Raw genomic sequence first — 16,521 nt, 5'->3', positions numbered from 1 at the left:
AGCAGATACTCTCTGCTCCCGGCTCCCAATTGTGATGTGTTTGCTGGCTGCAGCAGCCTGCATACAGGACATCACAGACTGCTGCAGCCAATCGGAGAGCTCAGCGATTGATAAGTATTCAGTGGTTATTATAATACAGGTTGTGTATGCCGCTTATAATAAGTGGTGGGACCCGTGTAAAATTAGCAAACCGGTGCAGTTGTTGACAGAAAAAAATCTTGTGCCAAATTGTGACTTTTTGACTCCAGAATTCTGGTGCAAACGAGTTATTAATCCCCACACCGCTGAGTATAAACATCTTTCAGAAGACGCCCCCGCCATATTCTTTATAGTGTTTATCTCTGTACATATCTAATTCTCATATCTTCTCTAATTCCAGGTTAAACATGTCCGCTCTACAAGACCTTCCATCTCCATGCGGCACCATGCAGATGTCCAACTTTGCACACGTGATCTTTCAGAATGTGGCGAAGAGTTACCTTCCAAGTGCTCTTCTGGAGTGTCACTACACATTGACACAGCATATCCATCCCCATCCAAAAGACTGGGTTGGCATTTTTAAGGTACGCTTGTGTCTCTTTTTTACGCTGTGTATTTTTGTCTGTTTCCTCTTATAAAATCAGTGCTGATCAACAGAACTTATTACAGTTAGGAAGCCAATTTGATCCTGTAATGTATGGAGAGGACATGCCATCTCTACTAATAGATCTATTTTAGGAAATATTTTTATTCATACATTTCCAGGAGGAATAACAGACTAATTGCACAAATGTTGTAATGTAATGTGGCTCCCATACTGGATGTAGGATATGATCAGCAGATTGTTCTATACAATGTATTTACAAAGACAGTTATTGTGTACGATCCTGCGTAGTTTTTATATATGTGGATGTATACTTTAAAAATATTTAAATGTCTGAAATCTTATGCAGAATATAAATGCATTTTTCTTGCCATAATTCTAAGATCTTCAAATGGTTACTGACTTTTCAAACTACTTTTGCTTTTGTCATCGCCAGTGTGATGACCAGCAAACTCGCAAATCACTTTAGGTGCATTTAGACACAAAGATGATCGCTCAAAACATGGCTTTTGAGTGATCATTTTTCATCTACTAATTGGTACTAACGCCTATTAGTACCAATTAATAGCGTGTGAGCTGCCAGGAGCTGAATTTACTCAGAGGGCCACCGGCTGTTCTCTGAATAAACTCTCTTTGTTCTGCCCCGCTGATTACAGCTGAGACAATGTAATCAGCTCTTCCCAGGCAGAACACCGTGTGCGGTCCGTCTTCTCAGCTGTTCTGCTGAATGATGGATTTCAAGCCGAACTGACGTCCATCGTTTGGCAGAAAACTGAAAGATGGGCACATTTACTTGCAACAATTATTGTGCAAAAGATGGCTTTTGATCGAATTTTGAATGATAATCGTCTAAATGGGCTTTTTGTTCACTTAAAATGTTTTTGTGCTTAAAAGCCCCTCCAAGGTGCGGGCGCTAGAGGTCTTCCTTCTTTCTAATTTGCTGTTCATTGTCTATTGTTGAAGTAACCTTTTGGGGCCTGACCGAACAAAGATGACCAAACTGCTTCTCTGACTACCTGATGCACACTTGGCAATGGTATACATTGATAGTCTAGAGGCCCTTTTTACACACGATTATCGCTCAAAATTTGCTCAAAAGCCATCTTTTGAGCGATAATCGTTGCGTGTAAATGAGTGCCCATCGTGCACTTTTTCGTTCATCGTTGAGTTCATCTTATCTTAAAATCCGTCGCCCCTGATAAGAGGGACCGCATGCTGAGTTCTCCGTGGGCATTGCTGATAATATTCTTTCAGCAGCTGTTCCGCTGGAGAACAATATTGATGTATTTAGAGAAGAGACCTACCTCTGTTCTCTAAATACATGATTAGCCCATTAGTGCCTAATGCAAAATGATCACTCAAAATTCATCAGAAACTGACAGTTTTGAGCGATCATCTGTGTGTGTAAATGGACCTTGAGACACTACATGCTGCTCTAACTAGCCAGCGCTACTCATGTGGACAGCAGCGGTTAATCAAAGCAGGTGTAGTGTCCAAGACTAATGATTCATACTAATGTACAGTGTGGATAAGTGAAGTCTATCTCTACTAAGGCCGCCTGCACACGGGTGGAAATCCCGCCGCGGGATTTCCGCCACTGAAAGCCTGCATAGGAGTGCATTACAATACGCACTCCTATGCAGATGGCCGTGGTTTGGCCGCGCGAAATCTCTCGTGGCAAACAAACCGCGGCATGTCCTATTTTTGTGCGGGACTCGCAGAGCCTCGCACAGAAACGTCACTCACCCGGCCGCCGGCTCCGGTCTGCGCATGCACCGGCTGCCCGGCAGCCGGCACATGAAAGAGCCGGGGCCGCCGGGCGCGGGTGAGTACGCGCTCGTCTCTGCAGGCGCTCGGGTCGGGTCCCGCGGCGAGAATTCTCGCCGCCGGATCCGACCCACTCGTCTGCAGGCGGCCTAACTGAGACACCAAGACTGATTACAGGAAGTGGGGTTATTGTCTCATGCTGCCCATAGTAGTCTGTGGAGTGGGGAGAGGGAGAAAGAAAGAGATGCTCTCACAGACATAGCTGCTGCAGTTAAGTGATTTAGTCTCTTATAACTAGTGAAATCATATGTGCACTGCTCAGTACTGCTGTATAATGTACTTCATGATGCTGTTTCCTATGTGTATCTGCATTATAGTGAGTTAGGGAGCAGAATCCAAATTTTTATTTATGTAATTAATTTATTTTTATTCAGCGTATGGTAGATATCCTAGCAACTGGTTTCCTTCCAGGATAACTGAGAATCAGATGTTCAGCCTGCAAAGGGTTGAAAACTGATGAAAATAGTGTTATTTCACTTGATGCACAGCTGCTTCCTCAGAAGGGTCATTTGAAAGGTTAGGTACTGTTTAATGGCTCACACGGATGTATGTAGCCTGCGTATTTTTCATGTGCATAAAATAAGCAATATACAACAAATATACATGTACAAGTGTATTTGCTGTGTATTATAAATCCCCATTGTCTATATTGGTATGTATTATGCACCAAAATAGGACATGCTGAATTTTTTTTAATGCACATAATAAAAAAAACAAAGTGTGAATGGCCTAATAGAAATCAATGGGCTTTTAGCAAAAAAAATGTGCTAAAGGATGGCTTCACATGTGCGTATGCCATACATAGGTGCGTGTTCAAGTATGCACCCACGTACGTGCACAAACACGTGTGAATGCAGGTCTGTTCCCATAGCTTTCAATGCGTCTGCTGCCGATGGGCCCCATTGCAAGCAATAGGCTTCCAGCAACCCCTGCAGTGATTTTCGGGGAAGGGCTTTAAATATAAACCCTTCCCTGAAAATCATCCCAGTTTGTGTTAAAAAAACCCCACAAATAAATATATATAATTACTCACCTCTCTGCCACTGCTGTGTAAATATTCCCCACGGGGAGTCCCCTTGTCACTGAACACTGTGACAGCACTGTCACAGTAATCAGTGCCAAGAGGACTCCCCGCGGGGAATAAAGAATCCCCTGTCACAGCTGTGGCAGAGGATCGCGATGTTCTCCCATTGCTTTCAGTGGGACCGCCACTTCTGCAGTTTCATTGAAAGCAATAGGCTGCTGGCAAGCTCTGCAGGGATTTTCGGGGAAGGGCTTTAAATATAAGTCCTTCGCTGAAAATCATCCCTAGAATGTGTTAAAAATAAAAAAAATTATACTCCCCTCTCCTCAGCTGCCGGAGCTCAGGCGCGTCCACCCAGTCTTCTCCCTGCACTGCTCTATAAGAACCGATGGTTTTCTATAGAAGTGTTCACATTAAGGCCTCATGTCCACGGGCTTTAAATCCGCAGCGTTTCTCCCGCACGTGGATCCGCGCCCCATAGGGATGCATTGGACGCCCGCAGGAAGTTAAATACCTGCGGATGTCATTTTTCCTGTCAGGCGCGGATCCACATGCGGGAAAAAAAAAATGGACATGCTCTATTGAAGCCTATGGAAGCCGTCCGGATCCGCGGGAGACCCGTACCAGAATTAAACTCACCTGCTCCGGTCGATGCGGTTCTTCCCTTCTTCGCGGTTGGATCTTCTTTCTTCGGCCTGGCGCATCCGCGGGGCACGCCGCTGGCGTGCCGAGCACGTCCGCCGGGCCGAAGAAAGAAGATCCGGCCGCGAAGGAACTCCCTCCACCTCCCTTCCCCAAGGGATTTCCCAACAACAGGGAGATAGGGGGGGAGGCGTGTTACAGGGCTCAACCATCTAGCCCCACCCCCTCTATAGTTGCTATTGGGAATCTCTGTGAGAAGCCCTATAGCCCTTCCCCCTTAGCCCCGTCCACTCTTTACTATGGGGATATCCCTCGGGGGTGGGGGGAATTAACCCATAGCCCCGCTCTCTCTCTCCCTCCTATGGGGAAATCCTGAAGCCCTGGGGGGCTGCTTCTCCCCCTCTCCCGGAGCAGCTGCCTGCTCACGCGATTTTTTAGCGCAGTATAGGCGCAATTTCTTTTTTCTCGTACCTATACTGCGCTAAAACAGCACTTGTGTGAATGAGGCCTAATACGCGGGACACAACCGCCAATGTGAGTGAGACTTCTTCTTTTGAATACTGTTGGCTGAGTTTGACTTTGGCCAAACCCTCTGAAAACCTACTAGAAGTCTGCATATACTGACATAAATACTTTTATAATGGATGCGCCATAGACGTCGCTTCTCACAGTAGAGGAGGGGAGATCCGTGAAAAATCTGCAAGTCTCTGGCTGAGCAGGGAATGCAGTCTTTTCCTCTGCTGCATGTGAATTGGGTTTTCTGAACCTCATTCACATGAATCGCACTGTAATTAGTTGTAGCATCTACAATAAATGCGCTGCGTGGAGACGAGGCCTCGGTTGTCAAAGCCGCCCTGAACCGTTGGGAATGAAGCTGCATGCAGTTTAGTAACTGCAGTAGACGCGTATTGCAGTTGGTTCTGCATGTGGCGGAGGACCGCTGTAATACTTGTACCTTCTAACGCTAGAGGCTTGGAGATCTGCTGCTCGGGGAGGGTTTCTCATGCCAGACCGGCAGCTTGGTTTATTGTGGAGTTATGTAGCGGGGCCTGCCAAAGAAAGAAGGTATGTGTTCATTTAGCTGGGAGATGGCCCAAGGGGAACAATAAATGACAGGAAGAAAGGCTACTGTAAGGCAAATGAGCTGCATGGCTGGAAATATCTTGTAATTAGTAATGCCCAGCTCAACGTGTCTTTTTTTCCAATATTAATTAAAATGTTTTAGACCTAGAAAAACTCCCCCCAGCTCGGCAGGCCTGTTTTTTTTTTTCTTCAATGTGGTAACTTCAAAGATATTCCAAAAAGTTACTTGCAGTCTCAGAGAGCAAAAGTGAACTAACGTTAAAGTGAAGGGAGCCTCGGGGGCAGATGCCTTCGGTTTACTGTTTGGTGTGCTTAGTGTTCAGTGGACAGCGGTTTCTGCTAGCCAATAAGAGATTTGTTGCCCAAATCGTCTATAGCTGTATTAAGCAGAGAGTGTTTATCACTTGTGGGGTGAGAGCCATACACCCATGCCTTTTAGTGATCTAATATGAAACGGACACACTGACCCCTTCTTTTCTTTTTTTTTTTTTCTTTTTTTAACTTTTTCTCAATATGTAGGCTAGTCTCGCACAACTGGATCAGATTCCGCATTCGGGAGGCCCACAGCGGATTCCGGCAGTGAGCCCGGCCAGTGACCCTGCGTACAGCACTAATCTGTATTGCATATGGCCGCCTAACCGTGCAGTCTGTCATGCATAGTACAGGTTTTTTATTTCCCGCACCGTTGCTTGGTGACGACTCGGGTCCATGTTAATTGCGTATGGGCTGTGGGTTGGACGCCTCTGTTGACTTCAATGGAGGCTGTTTACGCCAAAATAGAACATGGTGCGATTTATTTATTTATTTTTTTTAACCCCTTCCCGCTCCTGGACGTACCTGGTACGTCATGTCATTAAAGTGTCGCCGCGGCGACACAGCAGTGATGTCTGCTGACATAGTCAGCAGACAACTGCTGCGTCCGGGCTGGGGACCAATCAGAGCGGTCCCTCCCCCACGATCGCTGTGATTGGTCAGGGAAAAACTCCCTGACCAATCACAGCGTGGCAGCGGTGTTCGCGCTGTTTAGAATAGGGGCTCTGTCTGCAAGCACCTCTGTGTGTTTCTGGTGCTTGTAGACAGAGCACCTCCTGTATTGTGTGCCATAAAAACGAGCGATTAGTGTGTAGATTAGGCAGGGAGTGCGTGATCAGTGTAGTGTAGTGGAGTTAGTGATCAGTGTAGTGTAGTGGAGTTAGTGATCAGTGTAGTGGAGAGGAGTTAGTCATCAGTGTGGTGTAGTGGAGTGAGTGTTAGTGATCAGTGTGGTGTAGTGTAGTGAGTGATTGATCAGGCAGTGTAGTGTAGTGAGTGTAGTGAGTGATTGATCAGGCAGTGTAGTGTAGCAGAGTGGAGTGAGTGATCAGAAGTGCAGTGTAGTGTAGTGAGTGAGGGATCTGTAGTGTGTGATCAGAAGTGTAGTGAGTGAGCTGTAGCGTGCGATCAGCAGTGTAGTGTAGCGCAGCGTGTAGTCAGTGTATCCCTTGGTGTAAAAAAAAAAAAAAAAAAAGTTCCTGTTGTTCCCATTTCGTTACCTGTCCCGTCACCCGTTATTAGTTAGTGTAGCGTTTAGTTAGTCCGTCTAGTGTGTAGCGTGTCGTTAGTCCGTGTACTGTCAGTGTATTCGTCTGTGTAAAAAAAAAAAAAAAAAAACCCAAAAAGTTCCTGTTGTTCCCATTTCGTTACCTGTCCCGTCACCCGTCATTAGTTAGTGTAGCGTGTCGTTAGTCCGTCTAGTGTGTAGTGTGTCGTTAGTCCGTGTTGTGTCAGTGTATTCGTCTGTGTAAAAAAAAAACAAAAAAAACACTTACGTGAATACACCACATAAGTTTCCGCGTTCTTTCCGACCCCCGTCCCGTGGTCACCCCATCCCGCAGTGTCCCATCTAATAAAACTTTTTCCCCGTGTGCCCCATTTTATATAACTATGGCCCGCAGGAGGTACACTTCAGAGGAACTGTATGCAATCATTGCATCGGACTCAGGTAGTGGTGATGACGACCCCACTTTTTTGGCATTCTCCGACTCCTCATCCTCATCCTCATCCAGCGAGTCTGAGCTCCCTGCACCCCTGAGAAGGCGTCCAAGGACCGCCACTGACCCCAATGCATCAGATGCTCACTGGAGTACCCCGGAAGATTACAGACCCCAGATCCCTGATTTTATTGGGAACCCAGGGATTCAATTTGACACGGAAGGGCTCAGAGGGAAGGACTTCTTCAAGTTTTTTTTTTCTGAAGAGTTCATTGCCCATATTGTTACCCAGACTAATTTGTACGCCCAGAATTTTATAGAAGAAAATCCCACCTCCAGCTATGCCAGACCCGATAAGTGGACCCCTGTGGATGCACCAGAGATAAAAAATTTGGGGGGCTTATACTAACCATGGGGCTAATAAAGAAGCCAACAATCAGGGCGTACTGGTCTACCGATATTTTGTACCACACCCCAATGTTCCGCATGGCGATGTCGAGGACGCGCTTTGAGTGTATTTTAAAATTTCTGCACTACAATGACAACCAGCTGTGCCCCCCCAGCGATCACCCCAATTACGATCGGTTGTATAAGATCAGGCCCGTAATAGACCATTTTAACGCCAAGTTTGCCCAGGCGTATGCCCCACAGATAAACATTGCAGTAGACGAGTCCCTGGTACACTTCAAGGGGAGGCTAAAATTCCGCCAGTACCTGCCCAGTAAGCGGGCACGGTATGGTGTGAAGTTGTACAAGCTGTGCGAAAGTACATCAGGGTACACCCACAAGTTCCGTATTTACGAGGGGAAGAACACTAAAATTGAGCCCCCAGAATGCCCCCCCGTGCTGGGAATAACAGGGAAAATAGTGTGGGAACTGGTGCACCCACTATTAGACCAGGGTTACCATCTGTACCTGGATAACTTTTATACCAGTGTCCCCCTGTTTCAGTGCCTCGCTTCCAGAGGAACAGTGGCATGTGGCACTGTTCGGAAAAATCAAAAAAGCCTCCCTAAGACGCTGCTTGGGCAACTGCTCAGAAGGGGTGAGAGCCGGGCCCAATGCAGCGACAATGTATTGTGCGTTAAATATAAGGACAAGAGGGATGTCCTTATGTTGACGACAATACACGGCCACAGCAGTACCCCCTGCCCAGTACGAGGTACCAGTGCAGAGACCCCCAAACCAGACTGCGTCCTCGACTATAATAAGTACATGGGAGGGGTCGATCTATCAGACCAGGTACTGGAGCCCTATAGAGCCATGCGGAAAACACGGGTGTGATACAAAAAACTGGCCGTGCACCTCGTACAGATGGCACTGTATAATGCCTACGTGCTGTTCCGAGGTGCAGGCCACAGGGGGACATTCCTTGAATTTCAAGAGGAAGTTATCAAGGACCTAATATTTGGGGACCAGGAGGTGGGGGAGAGGCCCAGTACTTCTGGAAGCGAGGCCACAAGAATTGTACCAGGGCAGCATTTTCTCAGTGAAATTCCCTCCACTGCGACGAAGGGAAGGACCCAAAAGAGGTGCAGAGTGTGCTACAAACAGGGGATAAGAAAAGACACCATATACCAGTGTGAAACGTGCCCCACACAACCCGGCCTCTGTATAAATGAGTGTTTTAAGATCTACCACACGTCCCTGAAATTTTAATTTTTTTATTGCCCTGACGTTTTACCCTGATGTACTTCGCACAGCTTGTACATAAAGCCACATGCTAAGTCCTTCCCTTCTAAGCCCTGCGCCCTAAAAACAGTTTAGATTCACATATGGGGCATTTCCCTGTTGGGTAACATCATGGGTTACGTTTTCTCCTTCTGCCCCTGGTAAAAAAAATATAAATCTGGGCCTAAACTGAACATTATTGGAAAAATGTGAATTTTTCGTTCTCAACTCAAATTGTTAAAAAAAATTCCTCAAATACCTGTGGGTTCAAACCGCTCACTACACCCCTTAAAAAATTCCCTGAGGGGTGTAGTTTCCAAAATGGGGTCAGTTGTTGGGGGTTTCAAATGCACTGGTACCTCAGGGGCACTGCAAACACTACATGGGGTCTGAAAATTATTCCAGCAAAATCTGCATTCAAAAAGCCAAGAAGCGCTCCTATCCTTCTGAGTCCTGCCATGTGCCCATACAACAGGCTACGTCCACATATGGGGCATTTCCGTGTTCGAGAGCAACTGGGTAACGCATCATGGGGTACGTTTTTTCCTTCTGCCACTGGTAAAAAATATAAATCTGGGCCTAAAGCTGAACATGTGAAAAATGTGATTTATTTTTTTTTTTTTTTTTTTTGTATTGAACTCAAACTGTTAAAAAAATTCCTCAAATACCTGTGGGTTCAAACCGCTCACTACACCCCTTAAAAAATTCCCTGAGGGGTGTAGTTTCCAAAATGGTGTCAGTTGTTGGGGGTTTCAAATGCACTGGTACCTCAGGGGCACTGCAAACACTACATGGGGTCTGAAAATTATTCTAGCAAAACCTGCATTCAAAAAGCCAAGAAGCGCTCCTATCCTTCTGAGTCCTGCCATGTGCCCATACAACAGGCTACGTCCACATATGGGGCATTTCCGTGTTCGAGAGCAACTGGGTAACGCATCATGGGGTACGTTTTTCCTTCTGCCACTGGTGAAAAATGAAAATCTGGGCCTAAAGCTAAACATTATGTGAAAAATTGGATTTTTTCGTATTGAACTCAAACTGTTAAAAAAAATTCCTCAAACATCTGTGGGTTCAAACCGCTCACTACACCCCTTAATAAATTCCCTGAGGGGTGTAGTTTCCAAAATGGGGTCAGTTATTGGGGGTTTCAAATGTACTGCTACCTCAGGGGCACTGCAAACACTACATGGGGTCTGAAAATTATTCCTGCCAAATCTGCATTCAAAAAGACAAGAAGCGCTCCTTTCCTTCTGAGACCTACCATGTGCCCATACAACAGGCTACGTCCACATATGGGGCATTTCTAAAAACTGCGGACTCTGGGTAATACATTCCAAGTTTTGTTTCTTTGCTAACTCCTACTGTTTTATATAAAAAAAAGGTTTTATATTGAAAATCAGTAGAAAAAAGGAACTGTTCTAATTTTTGATGCACTTTCCTTTAATTCCTGTAAAACATCTAAAGGGTTAATAAACTTTCTAAATGCCATTTTGAATACTTTGAAGGGTGCTGATTTTAAAATGGGGCAATTCATGGGGGATTCTGATATACAGGCTCGGCAAAACTATGTCTGAACTGCATTGGTCCTTAAAAAATTTAGATTTTGAAATTTGCTAGTAAATGTGAAAAATTACTGCTAAATTTATATACTTTGTGGAGTCTGCAAAAAGTAAAATAACACTTAAAAAATGATTGCTGTGTAAAGTAGGCCTATGGGAAATGTTAATTAATAACTATGTTGTGGTGTTTGACTTTCTATCTTACAAAGAAAACAATTCAAAGTTTGAAAATTGTGAATTTTTCCAAATTTTCAGTAAATTTGGATTTTTTTTCCTAATAAGGACAAAATTTATTGATGAAATTTTTACACTAACATAAAGTACAATATGTCACGAAAAAACAATCTCAGAATCACCTTGATAAGTAAAAGCATTTAAAAGTTATTAGCACATAAAGTGACAGATGTCAGATTTGAAAAATAAGGCTTGGTCCTTAAGCTCAAAATAGGCCGTGTCATTAAGGGGCTAATTCTGATCTTGGAATACGTAATTTGTATCTGCGAATGTGGAGGAAAATTCCAAGCTACATGCCTTTTCAATGCCTGCGTTTTGCTGTTTGTGTTTTTGTACAACATCGGGAAGTAAAAAAATTAGATTATGTACATAAAATCAAGTTGTTTTTGATTTTCGGACAAGAACTGTGGATTTGCATACGACACAAACAGACTTTGCGTTTTATATATATAAGATAAGACCAAAGACACGGAGTCCTTTTTTTTTGGGCCATTTGCTGTCTGTGTGATTCCATGGACAGCCCAGTTGTAGCTGTACAGGGTTCATGCAGATCACACCATACACAGAATCTACCCACCCCGATGCCCCGCTTGGCTTATTACCCTGTTCCTCTGGCCTAGATGTGGGGGGGTTTCCATTTAAAAGGTTTTTGAGAAGTGCTGTAGTTTTTAATACAGTCCGCCTGTTGCTGCCTTGTGGCCTCGTTTCCCACCTCTGCATGGATCCAGAAGTTGCCCTGTTTCTGTACGATGGCTGCAACCATTTAAGTCCTGACACATTTGTTTCTCATCTTGTCTGGGTCATGCGGCTTCCATCAGCCCCTGACAATTCATCACACAAACGTGCTTCCCGTTTCCTGTTACGGATTATCACTTGATCATTCTCCTTGTGTATTGCATCTATTCTAATAGAAGACAGAAGACACGTGTGACATCATTCATTGTTCAGCCGCCAGAAACCCGCATCATTTCAGGAAATTGCTTCAAGGAAATGTCAAAAAGTGGCTGCAATATTGTTGTTTTCTAGGTGCGAATGTCCTGAATGACACCAATGTTGCAGCCCTCTGCCGGCACAGAATCTGGGATGTACAATATGGATGAAGCTCTGTGTGTTTAGTCTGTTACATAATGTATCTTTCCTATAAATTAACTCCAGTTACAATTTCAGCATCAGGGCTACAATTTTTCCTCACTTTAAGGAATATTATCACTTATCTAACATTATTTCATTAAAGAAAGCAATCCAGTTTGTTTTGGGGGGAGACTAGAGATGAGAGCAGGCTCGGTTAAGGCAGTTACTCGAGCGAGCATCGCTCTTCTCGAGTAACTGCATTCTCGTCCGAGAAAATGAGGGGGAGGGGGAGGGGGAGAGCGCGAGAGATCTCTCTCTCCCACGCTCACCTCAGTTGCCCGCCCCCCGCATTTCCTCGGACGAGTATGCAGTTACTCAAGAATGGCGATGTTCACTCAAGTAACTGCCTTAATCGAGCGTGCTCGCTCATCTCTAATGGGGATCCATCATAATATCACTGACCTCCACTATGACGAATCCATCTCTGTAGCTCCTCAGGCTGTGTATTCTGCACTTTTCTTCCGGCCCCCAAGTCCCATAACTCTGACATCGCTCTTGTGTCCTGCAGTTCATGGGACAGACTTATGACAACTGCCATAAAGATAAACTGTATCTCCTGCTCATAGCAATGAATTGTGGTGCAGCTTTTATTATGTTTTCTGCTCTTGAAAATGAAAGCTGCCCTGTGATTGGTTGTTCTGGGTAGGCTGAATGCAGATGGCTAGGTCGGATTCTGACTGTGAGATTCTCGCAGCAGGATGCGACCCGTGCCCCTGCAGTGGCCCGCGGCTTACCTGCCCGGCATCTTCGCTCTGCTCTGCGGATGTGGCGGCTGGCGCACAGACATACATACGCAGTGCAGAGGCGGAGCATCAGCGATGACGCAGCACTGCGAGCCTCGCAGAAGAAAAGAGGAAATGCCGCAGCTTTGTTTCTGCGCGAGTTTTCCGCAGTCAAAATCACAGCTGTCTGTGCATATACCAATGCAATCCGATGGCAGTGTGCAACGGCAGGAATTCCGCATAAAATCTTGCCGCAGAATTTCCACCAGTCTGCATTCAGCCTAAGGACTCAAACCCACTGGCGATAGATTTTTTTTTTTTTTTTTTTTGGTGATGTGAGAGCGAGTGAAAATGCATGATAATGAACCCAATGATTTTCAATGGTTTCATTCTCATTTGCAATGTCTTCACTCAAGGCTCGCAGCGCTAAAGAAAAATCTGCATTATCGCAACAGCAGCGCCAGCCCCATTGAAGAGACAGGGAGTACATCGCGCATCGAGTACATTGAAAATCCATGGCTTCATAATCATGCGTTTTCCCTCACTCTCCCATCGGAAGAAAACATATTGCTGGTGGGTAGGCGCCCGTAGGAAGACCTTTTTTTTTCTTTTTCTATAGGACAGCAGTTCTGTAGCAAAATCCACATGTTACGAGCGGGTTTTGCTGTAGATTCTTCTGTGAATTTCACACTTACACATAGTTGTTGTCAGCTGTTTAGTCGTTCGCGACCCTAAAGGCGAGCTCCCTCCATGTTTTTCGGTTTGGCACGGCTTCTTCCAGTTGTGTGATATCCATGCCAGTATCAGCTCTGGCAGTATCAGCCATCGTGTTCTTCGGCGGCCGGGTCTTCTTTTGCCACTGATTTGTTCAAGCATTATAGATTTTTCTAGCGAGTCTACTTGCATTATATGGCCAAAATCCGTGAATCTGGTCATTTTGCCCTCCAATGATATATTGGGTCTTATACGATTCAGGACTTCTCTGTTACTCTCGATGTCCTGTGTATACGCATCAATCCTCCTTCTATCCGCTTCCCTTGCAGTCCAGCTTTCACATCCATACACGGCTATGGGGAAAGCGGTGGTTTGCACTACGCTGCATTTGGTTGCAATGCCGATATCCCTACTTTTCCAGATTTTGTCCATGTTTAGCCTCGCGCTTCGCTCCAATGCTATCCTATGTTTTATCTCTGGCATAGATCCTCCAGCCTGGTCAATTTTTGAGCCAAGGAAGATGAAGTCTCGCACGCATTCAATGGTCTTGTTGATTTTTTATTTGAATTTGCCATTTTTTTTGCAGCTGCCATAATTTTTGTCTACCCTTTACGCCCATTTACATAGCCATGATCGCTCAAAAGTCGCTAAAAAGCGATCGTTGGAGTGATCATCGTTGCGTCTAAACGTGCAGCCAAGTCTGTGTTTTTTTTTTTTTTTTTTTCTTTCTTTCTTTTTTAAGTGGTTGATACTACTTCCGAAAAAAAGCAGTATGAAAACCTGCAAGCCTAAAGAGCAGTACCCTGTCCTGTAGGCTTTCAGAACAGCCTGCAACACGACAGCACAAGATTATGTCGCCTGAGCGATACAAGGGCGTTTTCAGGGGGTTGCGCAACTTTCTGATGTCATTCCCTGTCTACAATCGTTCTTCTGCGCGGATGATATGCTGTACTTAACTGTACATCTGCGCAGAAAACCACACTCCTACGGGACCATGCAATTTGCTTCCACATTCATACATAGGTCTTCCGCTTCAGATATCCTCTCCTGGAATCCGACCCGCTCGTGTGGGCCCGGCCTTACTGCAATACAAAATCCTATATGTTGTTTTTGTTGTACTACATTTAAAATATAAAAGATCTTTGAGAAAAATAAAAACTTTTGTCGCCACCGTCTGAAAACAGAAAAATAAAAAACTGTCTGAGATGCTTGTGCGGGACATCCTGTAGTTTGTATTGGTACCATTTTGGAGTACAATATGACTTTTTGATCACTTAATACATTTTTTATGGACACAGCGATACCAAATCTGTTTTTTTTGGGGGTGGGAGTGGGGGGGGGGGGGTTGTATTTGGTTTTTAAATTTTTATTTTAAATATGGCAGGTTTTTTTTTTTTTACTTTTTATTACATTGTTTTGTATTTTTCTCACTGCATTTTCACTTTTTGTACATCAGGTTGGATGGAGCACCGCTCGAGATTATTATACGTTTTTGTGGTCCTCTACGCCTGAAAATTATGTCGCAGGTTCAACTCGGAACTGTGTGTTGACTTTTCAAGGTAAGACTGTGCTGGAAAAGCCTCTGTGTTTGTTCTTATACCTTTATTGGAAGAATTGGGAATTTTCCTTTAGTCTTGTGAACATGGTGTCGAAGTTACATCCTAGCAAGTGTGCAGCGTGTCAGTGCCCATCCACCCCTGCTCTGCTCCGTTAAATAGCCGAACAATAAAAATGATAACCGGGACGGATTTGTCATATGCCGGACACAACCGCGCTCGTCAGATGCTATTGACTAAAATGTGGTTTAGCTGGATGTCGTCATGCTGTCTTCCATCTCACCAGAAAACAAATAGCATAGAAACGGGGATCCCCCATCCCGTCCCACTCCCCCGATCCTGTTGACGGAGTTTGCAACAGAGGCTCCTGATGCAGATGTGATAGCGGTCTAACCTGTGTAAACTGTGTTGGGACATACAGCCCTCATTGCCCAGTAACAAATCTCTCAAGTGTGGTTCTATATGTTGTCATTATCTTATCGGCACTGAAGAGACCCTTTCAGACTGTTCCATTGATGAGGTGAATGGTGACAGCCAGGTATCAATTTATTCCTATATATCCAGGATGAGTAACAGAGGGACAGCACAACTTTCAGTTCGGTGTATACATGCCTCAAAATAGTTTATTTTACTAGGTATTCGATGTATGTACAAAAATAACACTGTTAGAAGAGGTGACCGTTAAAGGGGCACTGACTTTTCAGACAACTTCTTTTTATTTGATAGCCTGCGTGTGTTTCATCAATCTTGTAATATATTTTCTTTAAAAGTTTTTTTTTCCCCATCATACCATTGTAAATCAAAGCTTAAGCGGCTGCCACTAGAGGTCTCCTTCCAGCTACTCTGCAATCCACTTTCTGTTAGGTATTGAGCTTATGTAGTTACTAGAATGTTTTCTTAGCCCCTCCCCCACAGCTGTCTTCACGGGCTGTTCCCCTGCCCTCACAGGCTGACATATCTGCAGACACTATGTAACCCATCTCACATTCTCAACAAATCACTGTGGCAATAAGGCGCTTGAGCAAATAGGACCTTATCACTGGAAGGCCTTAGGACTAAAATAAACTTTATTGATATTATAATTTATTAAAAACCACTAACCTTAAGGGAGGTGGTTAAACTAAACAGACATACAAATACAGACAAGGGTACAAATATCGCTCGTCAAGAGAACGAGATAAAGGGTAGATTATTATTGGGGAAAGGTATGTTGATATATAAAGCACAATTTCCCTATATGAGAAACAAAGGCAAACAAAATGTCCGCCACAAATTTCTATGCCACACTGGGCAAATGGTTATATCGTGTGGACACTATGCTGATAATACGTGTCCAAAAATAAGAAAAAACCCCAATCATAAAGTATGTAATATGATGCGATTGTGGGCTGTGCTTATTGCTTTCACCAATAGTTTAAACCCTTATTACTTTACCATTTGGGTCTATTCATGACACTACTGAGTGTGTTCTATGACAATCCAATACTCTTTGTTATTGATTAGCCACTGCGCGTGAGATAGTCTACAGCCGTGGTCACAGGACGAATAACCTGCTAATAATGCAGGGCTGAATGAAAATCAATCAGAACTGCAGATATATGATTGATTAGGATTAGGCGTCTAATCATCCACATTATTCATAGGATTAGGCGCCTGATCGTCGACGCGTTTCCACAGTGTCCCGTTACCACGGGGCACTGCTTCATCAGGACGAATAAGGTAAGTTTTAATTAGTTGTCAGAAAATTATTGACACCAGTTCAGTTGTCAATGACACCAAAAGTAGGAACAGTAATTTGTAAATCG

General features: G+C 44.4%; 1 protein-coding gene across 1 annotated transcript in view; it reads left to right on the top strand.

Moving 5' to 3' along the window:
* TAX1BP1 (Tax1 binding protein 1) overlaps nucleotides 1–16,521 on the top strand; it is a 121,420-nt gene that overhangs the window by 14,621 nt on the left and 90,278 nt on the right. Inside the window, exons 2-3 of the mRNA XM_066585793.1 lie at nucleotides 380–563; nucleotides 14,617–14,719. Of these exons, the coding sequence (XP_066441890.1) occupies nucleotides 387–563; nucleotides 14,617–14,719 (280 nt within the window). The 5' untranslated portion in view covers nucleotides 380–386. The remainder of the gene's footprint in view (nucleotides 1–379; nucleotides 564–14,616; nucleotides 14,720–16,521) is intronic.

Source organism: Eleutherodactylus coqui, chromosome 12 (genome assembly GCF_035609145.1).
Source record: "Eleutherodactylus coqui strain aEleCoq1 chromosome 12, aEleCoq1.hap1, whole genome shotgun sequence".
NCBI classification, from domain to species: Eukaryota; Metazoa; Chordata; class Amphibia; order Anura; family Eleutherodactylidae; genus Eleutherodactylus; species Eleutherodactylus coqui.
This window is presented reverse-complemented; position numbering and strand designations above follow the sequence as displayed.